We start from the raw sequence: 17080 nt of genomic DNA, 5'->3' as shown, positions 1-17080 counted from the left end.
CATAGTAGGTGCAAAACTCAGTTTCTTTAACCTCCAGCTATCTGTATCATTTCCTGATTCCCCACTTCAATTGTCCCTATAAACACAGCTGTTCCTGCACAATACCAGAACATCCAATTCATTTAATGAATTAACCAGTTTAAATATACACAATAACTTCACCAGTAGTATTGAATGTTTTCTGAAATGACTGAAGTTTTGGCTTCAATTAGATATAGCCACTCTTTCAGTTTTAGAAGGTCTAATGTGGTGAAAGTGTTGCCCAAGAACATTCTTCAAAGAAGTAGGACGGAAGAAACCGTGACTATCTTTTGAGAGGGAAACGGGGACTGAGAGTTGTAGGTGGGCAAAGAACGTTCTTTTCACTGGGGACACTTTTGAATTGCTAATTGTGTACATGTATTACCTATTCAAAAATAAACAGAATTTTTACATTAAAAAAGCTTAAAATAGAGAAGTTTCTGGAATGGTCCTTAGATTGTGCCCTGAATTTAATCATTTAAGAGGCAGAGGAAAAGCCCATGACACACTACACGTGCTGGAGGCTAATGCTCAGCCTGAGGATCAATGAGGTTCCCCACTTCCTCCATTCTAAATGATATATTTAAAAATCAAACATAATTATTTGAGCCATTCAATTTACACTTAGCACGGCAACTGTAAAGTTTTTCTAGCACTGAAGAAATGGGTTTTGTCACCTATTTTAGCTAAAGATGCTCTCTCCTGATTCTACCAGGAACTTTGAACAACACACTACGGTAAACACATAATTTTAACATTCATTTTAATCTAAATGAATGTTATACGTGTGCGCACACAAGCCACAATTCCTTTATTGAACAACACATATGCACCAAATAAGTTTCAATTAGAGCAGGCTATGGAATCAATCCTCCCCCAGCCCAATAAAAAATGCCCCTGGCCATACATTTAAAGAAATGAATGCAAATTGAAAACAAATGCACAATTACCTTTTCAAAATGATTTAATTTTAATTAACATATTTATATTGCATGTGGATGCTCAATTTAAAACACTTAAAAGAAGCAAGTGTAGAAGATGTGATAAAATATTGTGTACGAAGATTTTCCATTTATCAATTACTGAATCATTTTCTGATTTAATATTTGCCCAATAGAAAACCATACTGGTTAATTTATAAATTCAAAGTTGTTTCTAGATTTTTCTTCTTTTAAAATAGGGAAGTGGTTATTGTCCTGCGTTCTGATTTTCAAGTAGTATATTCCAACTATTCACTTATCCAAAGTGATTACAGTGTTAATAGAAGCATTTGGGTTTAAATTCAGTGTTCAAATAGCTGTATTATGCAATTAGTCAATATGCAATTACAGGGACTCTAATGGAGCCAGATGCATGCAATCCAGACACATGCAAACTAAAGATTAAGACTTCCTCAGTTTTATGCATATAAGGAAATTATGCAGTTAAACAGGGCTCACTAAAGAATGAACTGCATCCATGAATTTTTGTTTCACCAGTTCAGAGAGATGCCTTAAAACTCTGAAGCTTTTCAACACTGTAACAGTGGCGTGAAGTTTCAAGAACCCATAGCAAAGACAACAAAAAAAGATGTCCTTAATGTTTTTCCTAAAGTAGGGCTTCTTTCCCCTCCCCCACTCAATTTATTTCACAACAATGTCTTATCAGAAAGTCTTGTGAGAACGCTTCCTGCCCTCTCTTTCACAAGATTAAATCTAGTGCCTTGAACATAAACACTGTGTTTCAGTATTCAACAACATAGCATTCAATGGAAGAAGCTTCATTTCACATCCTTCATATACCCGCAAATCAGGCTCAAAAATCATGGAAGACGCCTAAATGATCAAGGAATAGATGCCTGATGGAACAGATGCACAGATGCCGTGCTGGAAGAAAAGACAAATGCTGAAGTGCATAATGATTTCGAAAAGATTTCTTTATCAAACATGTCATTTGTTTGAAAGACCAGAGTTGTTGGCATCAGATGTGGGATATCAGCTTGTTAGCAAAGTGAAACATGATGGCTGCTAGATACTGGCGATTGATGAATCAATTGAAATCACTGATGTTGCTCCACTGAACATCTTCATTTAATATGTCAATGGTCAAAAGCTAACGGAACACCTTCTGTATTGGGTTATCACCACAACCAATAGGATGTCACATTTCAGTGGATACCCTGGCTAAATATTTTTTGTAAAGAATAGTGAAGTCTCCAAAGAAATGTTATCAGCTCGCCAACCAATTATAAACTCTGTTGGTGATTAGCTGCAAAAATAGACTATGAGTGTAGCTTTTCCATGTCAGTTCTGCCTGGGTAAAATTAGTGAATCATTTGTAAGCAATTTCTATGAGCTGGATTTATATCAAGATGTGAAAATGCACTTATTTATCTGTACTACAAATAGCCTGTTATTGACTCTGGGACATTTACAGAGGGAATCACTGGCAATAACAATTTTCTCATTTCATCAATGAAGTTTCTGATGACCTAATTTTTAAAAAATGGACTCCCCCCCAACCTCCGCCAAAAGTGCAATAAAAAAAAAACAGAAGCAGGAATTGAGATTCTTCACTAATAATCTAAGCGGGTGTTCTCCTGCCCCCACACCCACCCTTCCCTGTTCTATAGGAAAAATCTGTGCCGACTGACTTGATCTTTTGGATTCTGATCACACCTACAGGAGGGTCTGGCCACAGGAGGCACTACAGCACTGCACTAGACAGTTTTCAATTGGTCATTTAATATAAACTTGCTCTTACTCGGTAACAAACGACCAACACTCAAAATAAGTTTAACAAGGCGGACCCCGGCTTCTAATAGGGCAGAGAGTCAGGAAGAAAGGGATAGACAAAGGTGACAAACCAGTGAAGAAAGGAATCATGAAAAGCCTCTATACAAAAGCCATTATCATTCGGCAGTACCGCCTCTCTGGGAAGCTCCAAGCCCTCAAAATCAGTGAGAAGGAAAGAAATACTTCCCACTCAGACAGTTCATCTGGGGAGAGCTTAGTGTGTTAGTATTTTTGTTTTGCTTTACTGCATAGAGAGACCTATAACTGAAAAAACATACATTTCATAACACCATAATACAGCATTCCTACACTTTCATTCGAGCCTCAATTTCATCAACATAAAATAATCAGGGTATTCTTTTAAAACATAATACAAACCAAAAGTATGGCTTTAAAGTAGTAAGACTGGTGGCTGATGTTTGTTTTTTATCTGAAGCGAGGCCATCACCCTAGGGAGTCCATAAACTTATTCTAAGGATGCTGACATTGGTCAAAACATTTCGGGGACTCCTCTTTGGGAATTGCCTTCAGAGCTAGCTTTCAAGCCCCACAAGAAAATCAGTCTCATTACTCTGTAGTCACACCCGCATAATACTAACATAAATTTAGTAGGGGAAAACTGAATAATTTAAGACATCATAAGATTTAATCTTTTCGTTAAATGTGAATGACAATTTTCACATCGTAAAATTGTCATTTAATTTAAATATAGCAAGAAATTAAGCTGTTGACTAAAGTAAAAATTCGGTCAAATTAAAACCATTAAATGACTATGTTTACAGATTTTAAGTACACAACTTATTTTTATCTAAGAATAAGTGTATTCATTGGAAGATAATGAACAACAGGCATTTAATAACATTTTAATTTTATCTGTTTAAATATTCATAGCTACGTTCATAAACCCACATGCCTGATCTAGTGATTATGCTTATGAAATGCAGTATTTCTTAAGATGCCCTAAGTCTCCATCTATTTTCTGAAAACTGCATTAATTTGCACCCCCGTACAAATCACTGTATGTTTTTAGTAAAATATCTCATAATATTAAACATAGGAAACTACCCAAAAGCAATGAAACAATAGCTACCTGCAAGAGGAAAAGGAGGGAATTACCATTTGTTCAGGGCCTACTCTGTGCCAGGCTCTTTATGGACATTTTCTTGGTTAATCCTTAGGCTAACCTGAGGAGGTATTATCACAGTGCAGCTGGCTCATGCACAACTTGGTAGTTTACCTTTCCAAGGGCTTTTTAAAATAATCCCATTATAACACTCCACTGCCTGTCTGAAAGAACACAGTTCTTATTCTTAAAAACAAAAACAAAACAAAAAATTCTACCAACATCTTTCTAGGGGGATATAAGAATGTCAAGTTCTAGGGAATTAAGAATCAAAGAATCATAGTTTTTCTAGACTGGCAGGTACTCCTACTCTCAATGTAAATGAACAACAAAAATCAGACAGAGATGAGCTGTCTTTCCTCCTACTTAAAAAATTATAGTAGCATCAGTCTACTTAGCAGAAATTTTAATAAAACTGATCTAAAGAACCAATAGCAATATACTCTATCACGCTGCAATTTTACAATACCTCATCATGGCATAATCATGTCAAATAAATAGAATGATGGCCACTCACAGATTACATTAGATTACAGATGTTAAATTTAAAATGAGAAATCAAGTATCTGGAGTTCGAAGAATTTCTCTGAAGTGTCTTCATCTTCTCTAACACTAGTTAATTAACAACAACTTGGGCTTTAATAACACCTATATTCCATGATTCTATAAGTGTTCTAATCAATGGCTGACAAGTTGTCTGCCCCAAGAACCACTTTGAGGTTCCTGAATAATATACATGTAATGTGCTATGCTGCAGCGTCCCCTCTCCAGAGACCCTCCTTTCTCCTTTAAGGTTATTTTCAGCTTTGTCTTTCCCTCTCCTTCTCACCCAAAAGTGGTGTTCAAATGCTTTTTTCTCCAAATTCTCCTACCTCCATTCCTTCCTTCTAACCAACCCAATCAATCCTTGCCTCTGAATTCTTCCCCTGACCTCCCCAGCACCTGGCCCTGAGTCCCTCCTGGAACACAATGTGAGCTCAAAACAGTTGGTTGGGGCTTGTTCAGTCGGTTGTTTTTTTTTCCCCCAAGTTTATTGCTCAGTGAAAGCCAAGCTATATCATGAAACATGTGAACAGAATATAAACTGTCCCAATTCAACAGGTTAATCAAGGTTATTTAAGGGCTATAGTTGCCACTGTAATAAAACAATAATCACAAAAAAATAATTTAAATGGTTTTATTTAAGTCAAGCAACAATTGCAGAGATCCTGGGAATCGCTTTTTGAACACAAACATGAAATTAACAAAACAAGTATTTATAGTTCTAGTTTTAAACACTTGAGTTCTACATGTGGAACGCACATATTTGAAAAAGATTTTCAACAAGGTCAACACAATGCATGAGATAATACACTCTGGGTTATGAATTAGGCCAGTCTTCACCTCCATCTTCCCATTTACGATCCTAAATTGGTAGGGAGGGGGACATGGGGGGTGCTTTGTTGCTTTTTCATTTCACAAATGATTGCTCAACACAGAATGAAATACACCAAAAGAAGAAAATAGTCTTTTTATACCTAGGGAAGAAGCTACTACTCTTAAAATGATCACTTCAAGGTAACAGACATCCAAATTGATGTGGTTTTCTTTGAAACCTCATCAGTAAATCATTTCTTGCACAGTAGGTTCGGCATTAACCCTGCATTTTGGATAGGTAGTGTTATGGAGGGCTGGCTGCTGCATACCAACGTCAGTATCAAGTTCTTCGTCAGGAATTAGAGACTGTCCCGGATACCAAGCAGGACAACACTGGCAAAAAAACAAAAAATGAACTGCAGATGGGTCAAAACAGGCTACATCGACTCTTATAAAAATTTCATAAAATGTTACTGAATATGTTATTTTAAATGCTAGTTTATAATAAAACACGATGAAATCTTTTATTTTTAACACCTTATGTTCAAATGGCCTTTTACATGGGTTGTCTTTTAATAAAACACATTAGACAACACACACATCCTAGTAGAGAACAAACACTATAAACTTGCCATCTGGTGAAGGCTAATATTATAGTTACTATAGAGCTCACATTTCTCTACTCCTCAGATTAGTAAACAGTTTGAACTGTTATCACATTAAAAATATACAAAATTGTTTGCTGTTAACGATTTTTAAAGAAACATATTTTCTTTAGCTTTAACAGATTTTTTGAAACAGAAATCTTATTCAAAGAAGTTTTGCTCCTCTGTTAGTTCCTATTAGTCCAAGTCCTCTGAACACCCCCCTTTTAAATGCTTCTTGCAAACTTAGTGTTTTTCAAGCTGTAAATTTCAATAGTTATGGTAGAAACCAAACCTCAGTGGGAAAAGAAGTGCTCTTTAGAGTTGTCATTCAAACAAATATGAGTTCTACCAATTTTTCATTCGTCCAGTTTTACAGACATTCCATTCACATAACTCCAATGAAAATCAACCACAGTTTTGCCATATCAAATGACCCAAAGAACACCGCAGGTATCCGGGGGACATAGTTCACCAGTGCATCTTTAGCTTGATTTTAAAGTCTACTTAGAGACAACGTGGGCTCTGCAGTTCTCAAAGAGATAAACTGCCTACCTATTGGCTAAAGATTTTTCAAGTTAATGAACTTTTCATTTTCCACACTTTTGCTACCAAGAGATTTAACCAGGGAAAAGTTCAAACCTCAGGGTTCAAACAACAGCATGAAAAAATAAAGTATACAGCAAGCACCATCTACTTCCTTTGATCTCTCAAAGATGTCAATACTCTATTCCAGTGAGGGGGTGGAGTGAAGTGGCTGAGCCCTGGAAGGAAACTTCACCCAAGGGGGGTAAAAATCTGTTTGGTGGTAATTTCAAAACAAGTTTCCAAACTGCAGAAGAGACTCCAGCCCCTTTGACTTGCAGGAACCACACATAAGAAAAGGACAGAAAATACTACAAGGCATTTATTTTAATTGCCCAGGGGTTTTCAATGCAAAGCACGACAACTTAAATGCATATTCCAAATTCTTGCTCCAAAGCCGTCTTCTTTGTGCACTGAAAAGGAGGAAAGACAACCCCATCAATTGTTCTCTGCAGATAAAGGCACTGTTTTGCAGATTTCCCCCCAAATCTGGGCTGGCTTTGCTAATGACCTGCCCACCCACCTGGGGCCCTTCCCAAGGTGGCCCACGGGAACTGCCCCCACACCTTCGGGAGCCTGAATGTTCGACAGTGGGCTTCCCCAGAAGGCTCTTTTCGTTCAGCCGTTGGCTTCCACGAAGAAGAAACCTGAAAGAATTCTTGCCGCTTATTCTCCTAGAGGAGGGTCAATAACTACACATTAAAACAAAACAAAAATAAACCCACATTGTTTTTTCCTCACGAAAGAAATCTAAAGGCGAATCTGCAGCATTTTTCTGCAGAGAAAACACGAACTCGTGATCCCAGAGCTACCAGGGGGTTCTTTCACACACCAGCATTAAGGCAGTTAAGCAAAAGCTGAAAGTTTTCGGGATTGTGGCCTTTTTTTTTTTCTTTTCCCATAAGACCACCAGCTGTTAGAGCACACACAAAAGCGCACAGACTGCCATTTTTCATAGGCCCACATTTAAATGAGATATACAGAAAACGGGGCCTAATAACGTGTAGGGTCCGACTCGCAATGGCATATCCGTGTTGCTAAGCCAGTGCATTTTATTTAGAAACGGTGCCTATGTGTTCCGCTCGTGGGCCCAGCCATTGTCCTGGAAGACAACTGTCCACTCCTTGGCATTTTTCGAGACTCGAAGGTGCTGTGGCATCCCGACCCGGGCACGAAGCTCAAAATGGTATCCCCACCCCAAAGGGCGCAGGGGAAACGATTTAAGTCGGGACTAGGGGGCGGGGCGGCCTCTGGTGGGTTTCAGGTCCAAGCCCACGCCCGGGACCCCCACCCCTCAGAAGGCTCGCCAACTTCCCACGCCCGGGATGCCCTGGAAGAACTTCTTCGCTTCCGTCTTTTTTTTTTTTTTTTTTTAACGATTTTGCGCTCGGCCCCCACGACCTACATTCCCCCGCGAGGCGCTCGGAGCTGAGGAATAACAAGGGAGTTGAAACCACACAACAGTTCGGCAGCCCGCAGTCAGCGCTTTGCTGCGCTCTGCGGGGGTTCGCATCCGGCCGCCATGTTCCCGACCCGAGAGCCGCCCCAAAATCAGCCCCCCTTCCCCACAGTCCTCCCCTCCGCCCCGCTCCCGCTCGACCGAGGCCGCCGCGCCGCAAAACCTCTTTCAACTCTCCCCCGCCGCCCCCTCGCCGCAAAATCCGACTCGACGGCTGCGGGCTGTGCGCCTGCGCGCGGCGCGGGCGTGGGGGCGGGAGGGGGAGGCCGGCAGGGCCCCGACCGCGGCTTGAAAAGGCCGGAGCGACGGGGAGCGGGGGAGGGGTTGGGGCCCGGGCCGGAGCTTACTCTTTCCTCCCAGCGGGTCCCCGCTCGGCCCGGCGCGGCTCTCACACGTGCGCGCTAAAAACCCACTTCAAAGTCTGTTCTTGGCTCAGAGGCGGCCCCCTCTGGACCGGCCCCTTGGCCCTCGCGCGGACCGCCAACCAGGCCCTGGGCCTCGCCACCCCCTCCAAACCCTGGCGCGGCGAAGAGATAGGGAGTGCTGAGCGCGAGGATGCTCGCTTAAAGAGCTCCGGGCGCCGGGATCGGCCTTCGGGCGTTCGAGTACCTCCCTCCTTCCCCTACCCCCACCGCCGCCACCGCCTTAAGAAAATGAATGGAACACAAAGTTTGCGGCCAGCGCTGCGCTGTGGCCTTCGGAGCTCACCATTGTTTGGGCTCGTATTGACCCCAGGTCCGGATTAGGCAGCGGCTGATTCCTGCTTTACAGCCCCGCGGGCCTAATGAGGCCGAGAGGCGATGGGGCGCGAAGCGTCCTCGGAGCCCGGGCGACCGCCGGCTTACGGCCGCCAAGGGCCCTGTAGGTGGAGGTCAAAGGGTCAGCGGGCTGAGACCGCGAGAGAATTGACCCTAGGAAATGAGGTCCCCTACCCCCCGGCCCCAGCTTCGATCGTGCCTTTCAAGAACTTGGTGTGTGGACAGGTACCCTGGACACCCCGATGAGGGGCCTGAGAACCCCGAGCCCGAGCCCTGACTTCCGGAAACGCCTGGCCTCGTCCCGGGGCAAAGCCCAGCTAGTGGTCTCGAGGGTCAGACAGCCCGAGAGAAAACCAGCCTAGCTGCCAGGCGGAGATCCCGCGCTTCAGGGGATGGACAAGCCGGTGGAGATTCTTTCAGAAACTTAAGGGCTAGACTTCGTTCGTTTGGAGGGGTGCAGATGGATATAGGGGGAGGAGAGGGAGCCCGGGGCGAAGAGACAAGGAGACAGCCGGCGGCGAGAAGGGGGGAGGGGCGAGGAAGTCCTGAACACAACTTTCCTGGGAGGCTTTGTGAGCGGAGGCGGTCCCTGCTAGCTCTCCAACCTTTGCAGTAGCTAAGACCGACTGCCCTGCTTTAGCCCGGACGCTGATCTTTAACCTTCCAAACTGGATGAAGTCCAGACTTATGTCTGCGTTAAAACAGACATCTCCCCTTTTCCCACCCAACAGTGGAAATATTAAAGCTAAACTACCCATTTTGGAAAAGATAATGGACTTTTAACAAAAGTCTTACCAGGTGCAAGAATAACAGGTAGATCACTAAGAATCCAGCTGACATTCATGGTTTCCAGCTGATCTATCTTTAGGGTTGCAAAGTTTTTTGTTGGGAGAGGGAGAGCCTTATTCTTTAAGGTATTTACTGAAAATTCAGGAATGTAAGTGTGCGTTCCCAGAGTCAGACTATGGGTAAAAAAATGTGAGAAAAGTTTTCTACTAAAACTTTTCTTTGCAACAAACGACAAGGGCAGAGGGCATAGACTGAGAAATATGATACTACACCCAGATTAGAGGAAATCATGTAGAGGGGCAAAGCTTTTACATTATCTTAATGTTGGTTATCTTTGTTATGGGCATCTTCCACTCTTAGGACACAATACTCTACTGTAAAATTTTATGGTAGAATAATTTCAAGCCTACTAAGGAAAGATCAAACTCTATGTCTCCAAAAATGTTTAATCTATTTAATTGGGAGGTGATGAGAGAAGCAAGTTTTCTGAAATAATCTTGCAATCAACCCATCCCTCTACTCCCATTTAAGGTTAAGTTGGGAGTGGAAAGGGAATTCATGGAGAAAACAGTAAACTGGAAGTTCAATGCATATTTCAGAAGAAAAACATTATTTAGACTTTGGTTGGAACACATTTAGAGCCAATCATATGAATACACACTTTCTGAAAACTTGCTGAACATTTTAAATGGTCTCTGGTTTGAAGTGAAGGAAAAATCCTGAAATACGAATCTGGTCCAGCACCCTCAACGTCAAGGTCAAGACTGGAATGTCTGGGGTAGGAATGGTAGACTGGCCAGGTTACCTGCTCATCACTTGTGAAGTCATCCCAATTGGTTCATGGCATTCAGGCCCCTTGCCTTGTCTATTGGTAGAGGAAAGTGCAATAACCCCCATTCTCCACAAACAATAAAAAAAAAAATCGCATCCAAAGCAATTTGCAGTTAGAAACTGTCAATTAATTGTCTGTTGACAAAGATCAGTAGGTAACTTAGACTGCTTCAACTGTACCCAAGAAATCAAAGTTTCTTTTAATCATCAGAAGTTCTCTGAGCATTTCAATTTAAGGTTGATTTATTTGAACATGGAAAAAATCAGGCACCAAATACAAAAATGTTATAACATAAATAGATGTGCCAAGACTTTATTTCTTCAAAAAGAACAATAAACAAAATTCTAGAATTCAAAATGATTATGTATAATACCAAACTGACTGCCACCAAAAAACCTAGAGCATTACCCCTTCTAAAGAAGGAATACTTAAGCCTATTTCATTACATTTCTAAATTCTTTACAATTCCTTATCTCCACCATTCTATTTGCTGATTTGCAAGTTGGTTATTCATGCAGAGATTGGGCTCTCAATATTAAACAGCACCCTAAATTAGTAAAAAAAAAGAAAGTCTCAATACTCTACCCACTCCAACCCCCCAAAATAGTAATCAGTTTCTTTTTCATATAACAACTGTAAAAGAACTGTTTGTCCAAATGAGTTGCTTCGCTGAAGATTAAATGGATTGTTAATATTTTATCACAAAGCAAACAACCATTTTTCATTGTTATTGATTTTAATGGAAACAATGCTCTTAACATCTTTGCCTACAAACCATGAACTTTAAAAATACATATTTTGCAAATGTTTTTCTTTCCATAATATCATTTCAGAACCGCTGCAGTTATTACACCGCTATAAAAATGTTATGAATAATTGTGATAATTACGAATTGAACTATATACAGCAAAACAAATCAGCCTTTGCCTTCCAAAATTGTAAATGGACTATGGTTCTTTTAAGAAGCACTTTAATCATAAGTAAGCATGGCTCAACTGGCCTTACTCATCACCACTCTTTCAGACATATGCTTACTTTTGAAAATATATAGATAGCTAGATAGATTTGATAGGCAGATTAGATAAGTCATAGATACAAACATATATAGGTATATGGGTGATCTTTCGATAGAATAGACAGACATGCATCCTGCCGCAATGTTCATTTTTATGTAAGGTAATAAAAAAAAAAACTAAGGGACATAAAACTCATTAGGTTACCTTATGTTTATATATGTAGGGCAGGGATGATTAAATCCAGCTTCTCAGTCTTTGAAGTACAAGATTGAGATGTCATGGCCACTAACTGAATTGGTCAGTAATATCTGATTTGCATGCTGAAAATCCAGGACAAACACATTTAAACTCGCAGTTAAACAACTATCTGAGCTAGAGATAAAGAAAGGAGAGTCTTCCCAGATGGAAACTGACACTGTAAGGAATCTATACTGCAATAGAAAAATAATTTAACAATTAAAAAAGGGATCTGAGTGAGTTATAAATACCAACAAACAAGATTCATTTGCTCACGTCTCCTCTATGTAGGAGGCTGTTACAAAATAAGAGAAAGGAGTCAGTGGTTCAAAAATTGTAAATTGTGTTCTTTCAAAACAATAAAATTTAATGCTAAAGAGGTTATAATCAAAAGCTGTACAGAATTTTGTTAGAAAACATTTATCCATAAATATTGTTCAGTTCCCGGCACTTGTAGCAATAATTAAATTACAAACGATAAATATGGCATCAATGGATATGTATTTACAAAAAAAAAAGTTATTACAAAAGGCAACTGTATACTAAACATCACAATCTTGTGTAGAGTAACATCACATCCTCAGCCTGAAAAAATACTGAACAACAGTTTCAACCCCATTAGACAAAAATACATTCACAAGTGTAATGCTTTGAGGAAAAGTTCAAGACATAACAGGACTTTGGCACGGTTGAAGACTGTGAGAGTTTAAACAATCACCACTAAGGCGAAGATTTTCCATCAGTTTTAACATCACCACCACCACCAAGCCTTCTATAACTTCCTCTCAAGAAACAGGACGAGTTAAAATGAGCTGAAGGCGTTTAGGGATGGGGTGAGCAGAGAGCAAGAGAAAGGGGAGGAAAAAGCAGTGAAAAGATTTTTTTTTAATCCTTCAAACGCCAAAACATATTTTCTAATCCTGAGAAAAGGGCATGTCTACTTTTGGATCTTGCCCCCAAAAAAACCTTCCTGGACAATTGCAATTAACAGGATGTAGCCCTACATATGGCCTCTTGCCTTAAAACTCCATTTCCATCTGATTGGTCTCAGTTTTCTTTTTAAAATGCATTTGGTCCATTCTATGGTTTACAGGGTTTGTGTTTGTGTTTGTCCTCAGACGTACCATTCGTTAAAATTGGGAGGAAGTCCAGGGTTGTGGCTGGTGCTAGTTTGAACTGCAGAAGGGGTTTTAGTGGTATCTTTACTGTTTGCAGAAGCTATAGCGGGTGGAGTGGAAGATTCATAGCCTGAACTGGCAGCAGGGGAGGAATCTGACCCTTGAGATTCATGAACCTAAAATTAACATGTATATATTATAATGAATATAATTCCAACTGGCATTGTGCAAGCAAAAACAAGAGCAGAATTCAAGCACTTTAAGAGCAAGACCGCCCAGTGACCCACTTAAAAGAGAAATGCTGCTGATTCTGGTTTTGTGTTTTTAATTTCCACATTACCGAGGTCTAGAAAACCCGAAGATGTTCGCCAAAACAGTTTGAGTCCTAAGACTGGCATTACGGAAAAGGAATAAAGCGCTCTGGTTTATTAATGCCCCTTCAAAAAGGCTTTCTCCGCGGATGGAGCGGGGTAAGCACTTAGTCTTTGGGGTCCTATAAAATACTCACGCCGGGCCCAGGTTTCGCCAAGCCCGCTTTGGCTTGGGAAAGCAGGTACAGAGAAAGGTGGCACGGGCGCCCTAGACGCTGCGAGGGCTCAGACAAATGCGTGGGAATCGCACCGCGCTCCTCGGCCCTATTGTTTTATCGGAAGCCGAAGAGCCAATGAACCACCCACTCCCGGGTACGGCGCGGGCGCTCTCGGCTCTCACCGCGGGCTGAGCCGGCAAGAGGCGGCCACTGCAACCTCCAAGCCCTGGCGAGCTCGGTTAGAGCTTCCCAGTAAACAACCGACTGTTCCCTCTGCTCCCTCCTCCTCCCCACTGAGCTCTCCCCCGCCCCCCTCTGGGTCCCCGAAATGGGTTCAAGGTGTCACCGCTGGAGCAAATCGGATTTAACGTGGAGGATACGGGGTTGGCAGCGCGGGCGCTTCCGTTCCTAAGCCCGCTGTCGGACCGAGTGTTTATAAACCGCCGACCGCTAATAAAGAGGTAATTACCTTCATGTGCTTGCGCAGGGAGCTCGGGTGCGTGTAGGACTTGTCGCACACTTTGCAGATATAGGGCTTGTCCGAGGTGTGCACATGCATGTGCTTCTTGCGGTCGCTGCTGTTGGCAAAACGTCTGTCACAGCCTTCAAATTCACATTTGAATGGTTTCTCACCTGCAAAAGGCAGAAACGCAAAGGAGGGGAAATATGGTCAGGACCCGGGAGCTTCCTTGGGCCAAGCAGCGGGAGGCAGAGCGCCCGGCGGTCTTCCCGGAGAGGGAGCGCCGACTGGGGGCGGCTGCGGCATCTCTTTCCCCTGGAGGAAAAATGGAGAGGGCTGGTTGAGCCTGCTGGAGTGGGGAGTGGTGGTCGGGGGCGGGGGTAGGGCAGGGCCGGCCCAGAACTTGCCAGTCCCTTTGTTCTCGCGCAGAATGCGTAAGCCCATGGCTCCTCCAAAGTTTCCCGTAAGTTGTGGTACCAACCTACCCGGCCCAGGGCTTCCAAGTAACCAAGGCCGGGCGGGACAATGGACTGGGAACGGGACAATCCCTTTTAGTTCCTCCTTTGTACCTTTTAATTTGCCTCTTTCAAATGCAGCGGTTTTTGCTAAGCCCCGTGTTAAAACGCTTGGGTCTGCGTACTTAGCGTTCGAAAAGAGAAAACTATATAAATCCAGGGGCTCCAGACAGTTTTACAAGATGTTCTGAACAAGCCACGAAACTGTGGTGCCTTTCCTACTTTAGCTTTCCTCCCGGAGGACTGAATTGAACCTGGAACTCCAAATAAAAATAGTTTGACAAAAGTATCAGTCATTTAATTAGGAGATGTGCCAATCAAGGGTAAAAAAGAGCGGAAGTAACCAAAAGTTAGTTTTCATTAGCATTTCTATGGTTGCCTCCCCAGAATGTGTACCGAGAGCGAAGTGGCTTGTAAGCAATTCCTCTCCACACGTTCGGAGTCCCTTCACAGTAACCCAGAAAGAGACAAAAAGAGGCGGCGCCAGTTGGTTCCTGGGCGCGAGAAGATTCCAATTAGTTTCTGAGACCGCAGAGCCGTCTGCCCGGGAAGTTAGAACTGGGCAAAAGCGCCGCGGGGCGGGGAGTGCGAGAGGTGGAGGGACACTGACAGCGCTACTTTTTTCGAACAGCCCTGGAGGGGCGCCGCCCCTCTCTTTGGCCGCCAACACTCTGCCTCGCGCTGAAAAAGTCGACTTCGTGGCGCGGTGCCGCGGCGCCGCGGCGAATCCCGCGCCCGCCCGCCTTCCCCCTTACCTGTGTGGGTCCTCTTGTGGATCTTGAGGTTCTCGGAGCGGGCAAAGATCTTCCCGCAGCCCGGGAAGGGGCACGGGAAGGGCTTCTCGCCCGTGTGCACCCGAATGTGATTGACCAGTTTGTACTTCGCCTTGAAGGACTTGCCCTCGCGGGGGCACTCCTCCCAGTAGCAGACGTGGTTGTTCTGCTCCGGGCCCCCCACATGCTCCATGGTGACATGTGTCACCAACTCGTGCATGGTGCTGAAGGTCCGGTCGCAGCTTTTCTTGGGCCGGCTCAGCTGAGCCTCGTCGATCCACTTGCACGACAGCTCCTGTTTGATGGGCTGACGCATATAACGGAAGAAGGCGCCAGGCCCGTGGTGGGCCGCCACGTTCACGCCCATGTTCATGTTCATGGGGCTGTAGTTGGGGAACTGCGCGCCGGCCGTGTAGGGGTCCGTGCGCGGACTGGCCACTGGGCGGTACGGGTCGGCGCGGCCGAACAGCTCTCCGCGCAGCCCCAAGTGGACCTGGTTGTTGTCCACGTGCCCTGTGGGCGACGGGTGTCCGGCACCTTGCTCGTGCAGCCCGGGGAAAAGCAGGTAGCCGGGGGGCTCAGGAATACCAGCTGGAGCGTGCAGGCTGCTCGCCGAGCTGGCGAAGAGCCCGTGCTGCCCGCCACCCGAGGCCGCCTCGCCGAGCCCGGAGCCACGCTGGCGGAACAGAAAGTCGCGCGTGGAGTTGAAGGCGGCAGAGGCGGCACCGCCGTAGCTGGGCACCTGGCCGGCGTGGTGATGGTGGTGGTGGTGGTGGTGATGATGGCCCAGGGCGTTGGCGTAACCCGAACCCTGTGGCGTGAACGCCGAGCTCTGGCCCGAAGATAGATCGTGCGCCGCGGCGGGGCTCAGCTTGAAGGCGGCGGCGGCGGCGGCGGCGTGGGGCGAGTCCCCGAAGGGATTCAGCCCCATGCCTGCCGGCTCGCGGTTGGGCATCTCGTGGTGGCGCGGCGCGCCGAAGCTACCCACTCCCAGCCCAGGGAACTGCGGGCCTCCGTCCAGGAGCATCGTCATGGGTGGGGTGTTCTGGGCACCAGCGATCCGGCTGAAATGAGCGAGAGTGCGGGCGAAGGAGATCTCCGAAGTGTCGTAGTCGGAGAGGGGTGGCGGCGGTTGGACACTGTCGGGAGACCCCCAAGGCGGTACCAGGGGCTGCAACTTTCCGTCGCTGCGAGAGTCTCCTGCAGAGGGATAGGAAGGAGGAGGGGAAGTAGAAGGACCTGGAAGGGGGAGGAGGGGGGAGAAGGAGGGGGGAGAAGGGAGGAGAAAAGACTCTGGGACTAGATCTGGTTTAACAAACTAACAGGCGCGCACAAAGAAAAATAAGCAAAATAATAAGTGGAGGGCGGAGTTTGCCAATCCTGTCCCGGGCACCCCTCCTCTCCCCGAGAGCGCAGAACCGCGGGGCCAGGAGGCTCCCTCGGCACGGGCCTCCCGGCTAGACTGCGCTGAGGAGCAGAGCCGGCTCGCGGCCGGCGGGCAGGAGGCAGGCTCGGTCCTCGCCGCTCGCCGCTCGCCGCGCCAGTCCCAGCCTCTTCGCCTCCAGAGTAATGTCCTTGGACTGATAAAGTCAATCACTCACTCCTCTCACATAAACCAAGCGGGAGGCCGCGCGGCGCGCGCCAATGAGGAGCCAGCTGGCCCGCGGTCACCTGACCCCCGGCCCCGCAGCCCATTGGCCGTTGCCGCACTGATTGGCAGCGCGGAGCGGGGAACATGGCAGCCGCGGCCGAGCGACCGCCGCTGATTGGGCCGTGGCCGGGCCCCTGGCAGGTGAGGCGGTGGCGGCCGGGCGTCCGCGAGTGGGCTCCGCGGGGCTGGCGCTGCGCTCGGGAACTGGACCCAGGCTCGAGCCGGCGACCGGCGGGGCGGAGCCGGGCGTCTCCCCGGCTTCCCTCCGGCCCGAAGCGTGCAAGCACCCCTCGCGACGCGCGCGCTTTACCCGCTTTGGCCAAATGAACTCTGCCCCGCAAGAATCGTTCCCACCGTCGGCGCGGCGCTGGACATCCAGCCCCGCTTGGGCCCCCACCGCCTCACCACCCCGAGAATGCCTCTCCTCGGCGGCCGCAAGG

General features: G+C 45.6%; 1 protein-coding gene across 2 annotated transcripts; it reads right to left on the bottom strand.

Moving 5' to 3' along the window:
• Nucleotides 1-5098: 5098 nt before the first annotated feature.
• ZIC3 (Zic family member 3) lies at nucleotides 5099-16547 on the bottom strand. 2 transcript variants are annotated; one of them, XM_074359163.1, is made up of 3 exons: nucleotides 14972-16547; nucleotides 13711-13874; nucleotides 5099-5667 (listed from the first exon to the last, which is right to left on the bottom strand). In XM_074359163.1, the coding sequence occupies exons 1-3, from the start codon at nucleotides 16020-16022 to the stop codon at nucleotides 5518-5520; spliced, it is 1365 nt and encodes a 454-aa protein (XP_074215264.1). In that variant the 5' UTR covers nucleotides 16023-16547; the 3' UTR covers nucleotides 5099-5517. The 2 variants fall into 2 exon arrangements, with proteins under 2 accessions (XP_074215264.1, XP_074215263.1); XM_074359162.1 differs by lacking the exon at nucleotides 5099-5667 and adding an exon at nucleotides 10652-12888.
• Between the last annotated feature and the right edge of the window lie 533 nt (nucleotides 16548-17080).

Source organism: Camelus bactrianus, chromosome X (genome assembly GCF_048773025.1).
Source record: "Camelus bactrianus isolate YW-2024 breed Bactrian camel chromosome X, ASM4877302v1, whole genome shotgun sequence".
NCBI classification, from domain to species: domain Eukaryota; kingdom Metazoa; phylum Chordata; class Mammalia; order Artiodactyla; family Camelidae; genus Camelus; species Camelus bactrianus.
This window is presented reverse-complemented; position numbering and strand designations above follow the sequence as displayed.

Excerpts from the sequence above, each read along its gene's own strand:
- ZIC3 (XM_074359162.1), bottom strand. The coding sequence starts at position 16,022 with ATGACGATGCTCCTGGACGGAGGCCCGCAGTTCCCTGGGCTGGGAGTG. Across the intron at positions 13,875-14,971 it reads CCACAAGAGGACCCACACAG|GTGAGAAACCATTCAAATGT; the intron begins GTAAGGGGGAAG and ends TGCCTTTTGCAG. Across the intron at positions 12,889-13,710 it reads CCCTGCGCAAGCACATGAAG|GTTCATGAATCTCAAGGGTC; the intron begins GTAATTACCTCT and ends TGTTAATTTTAG.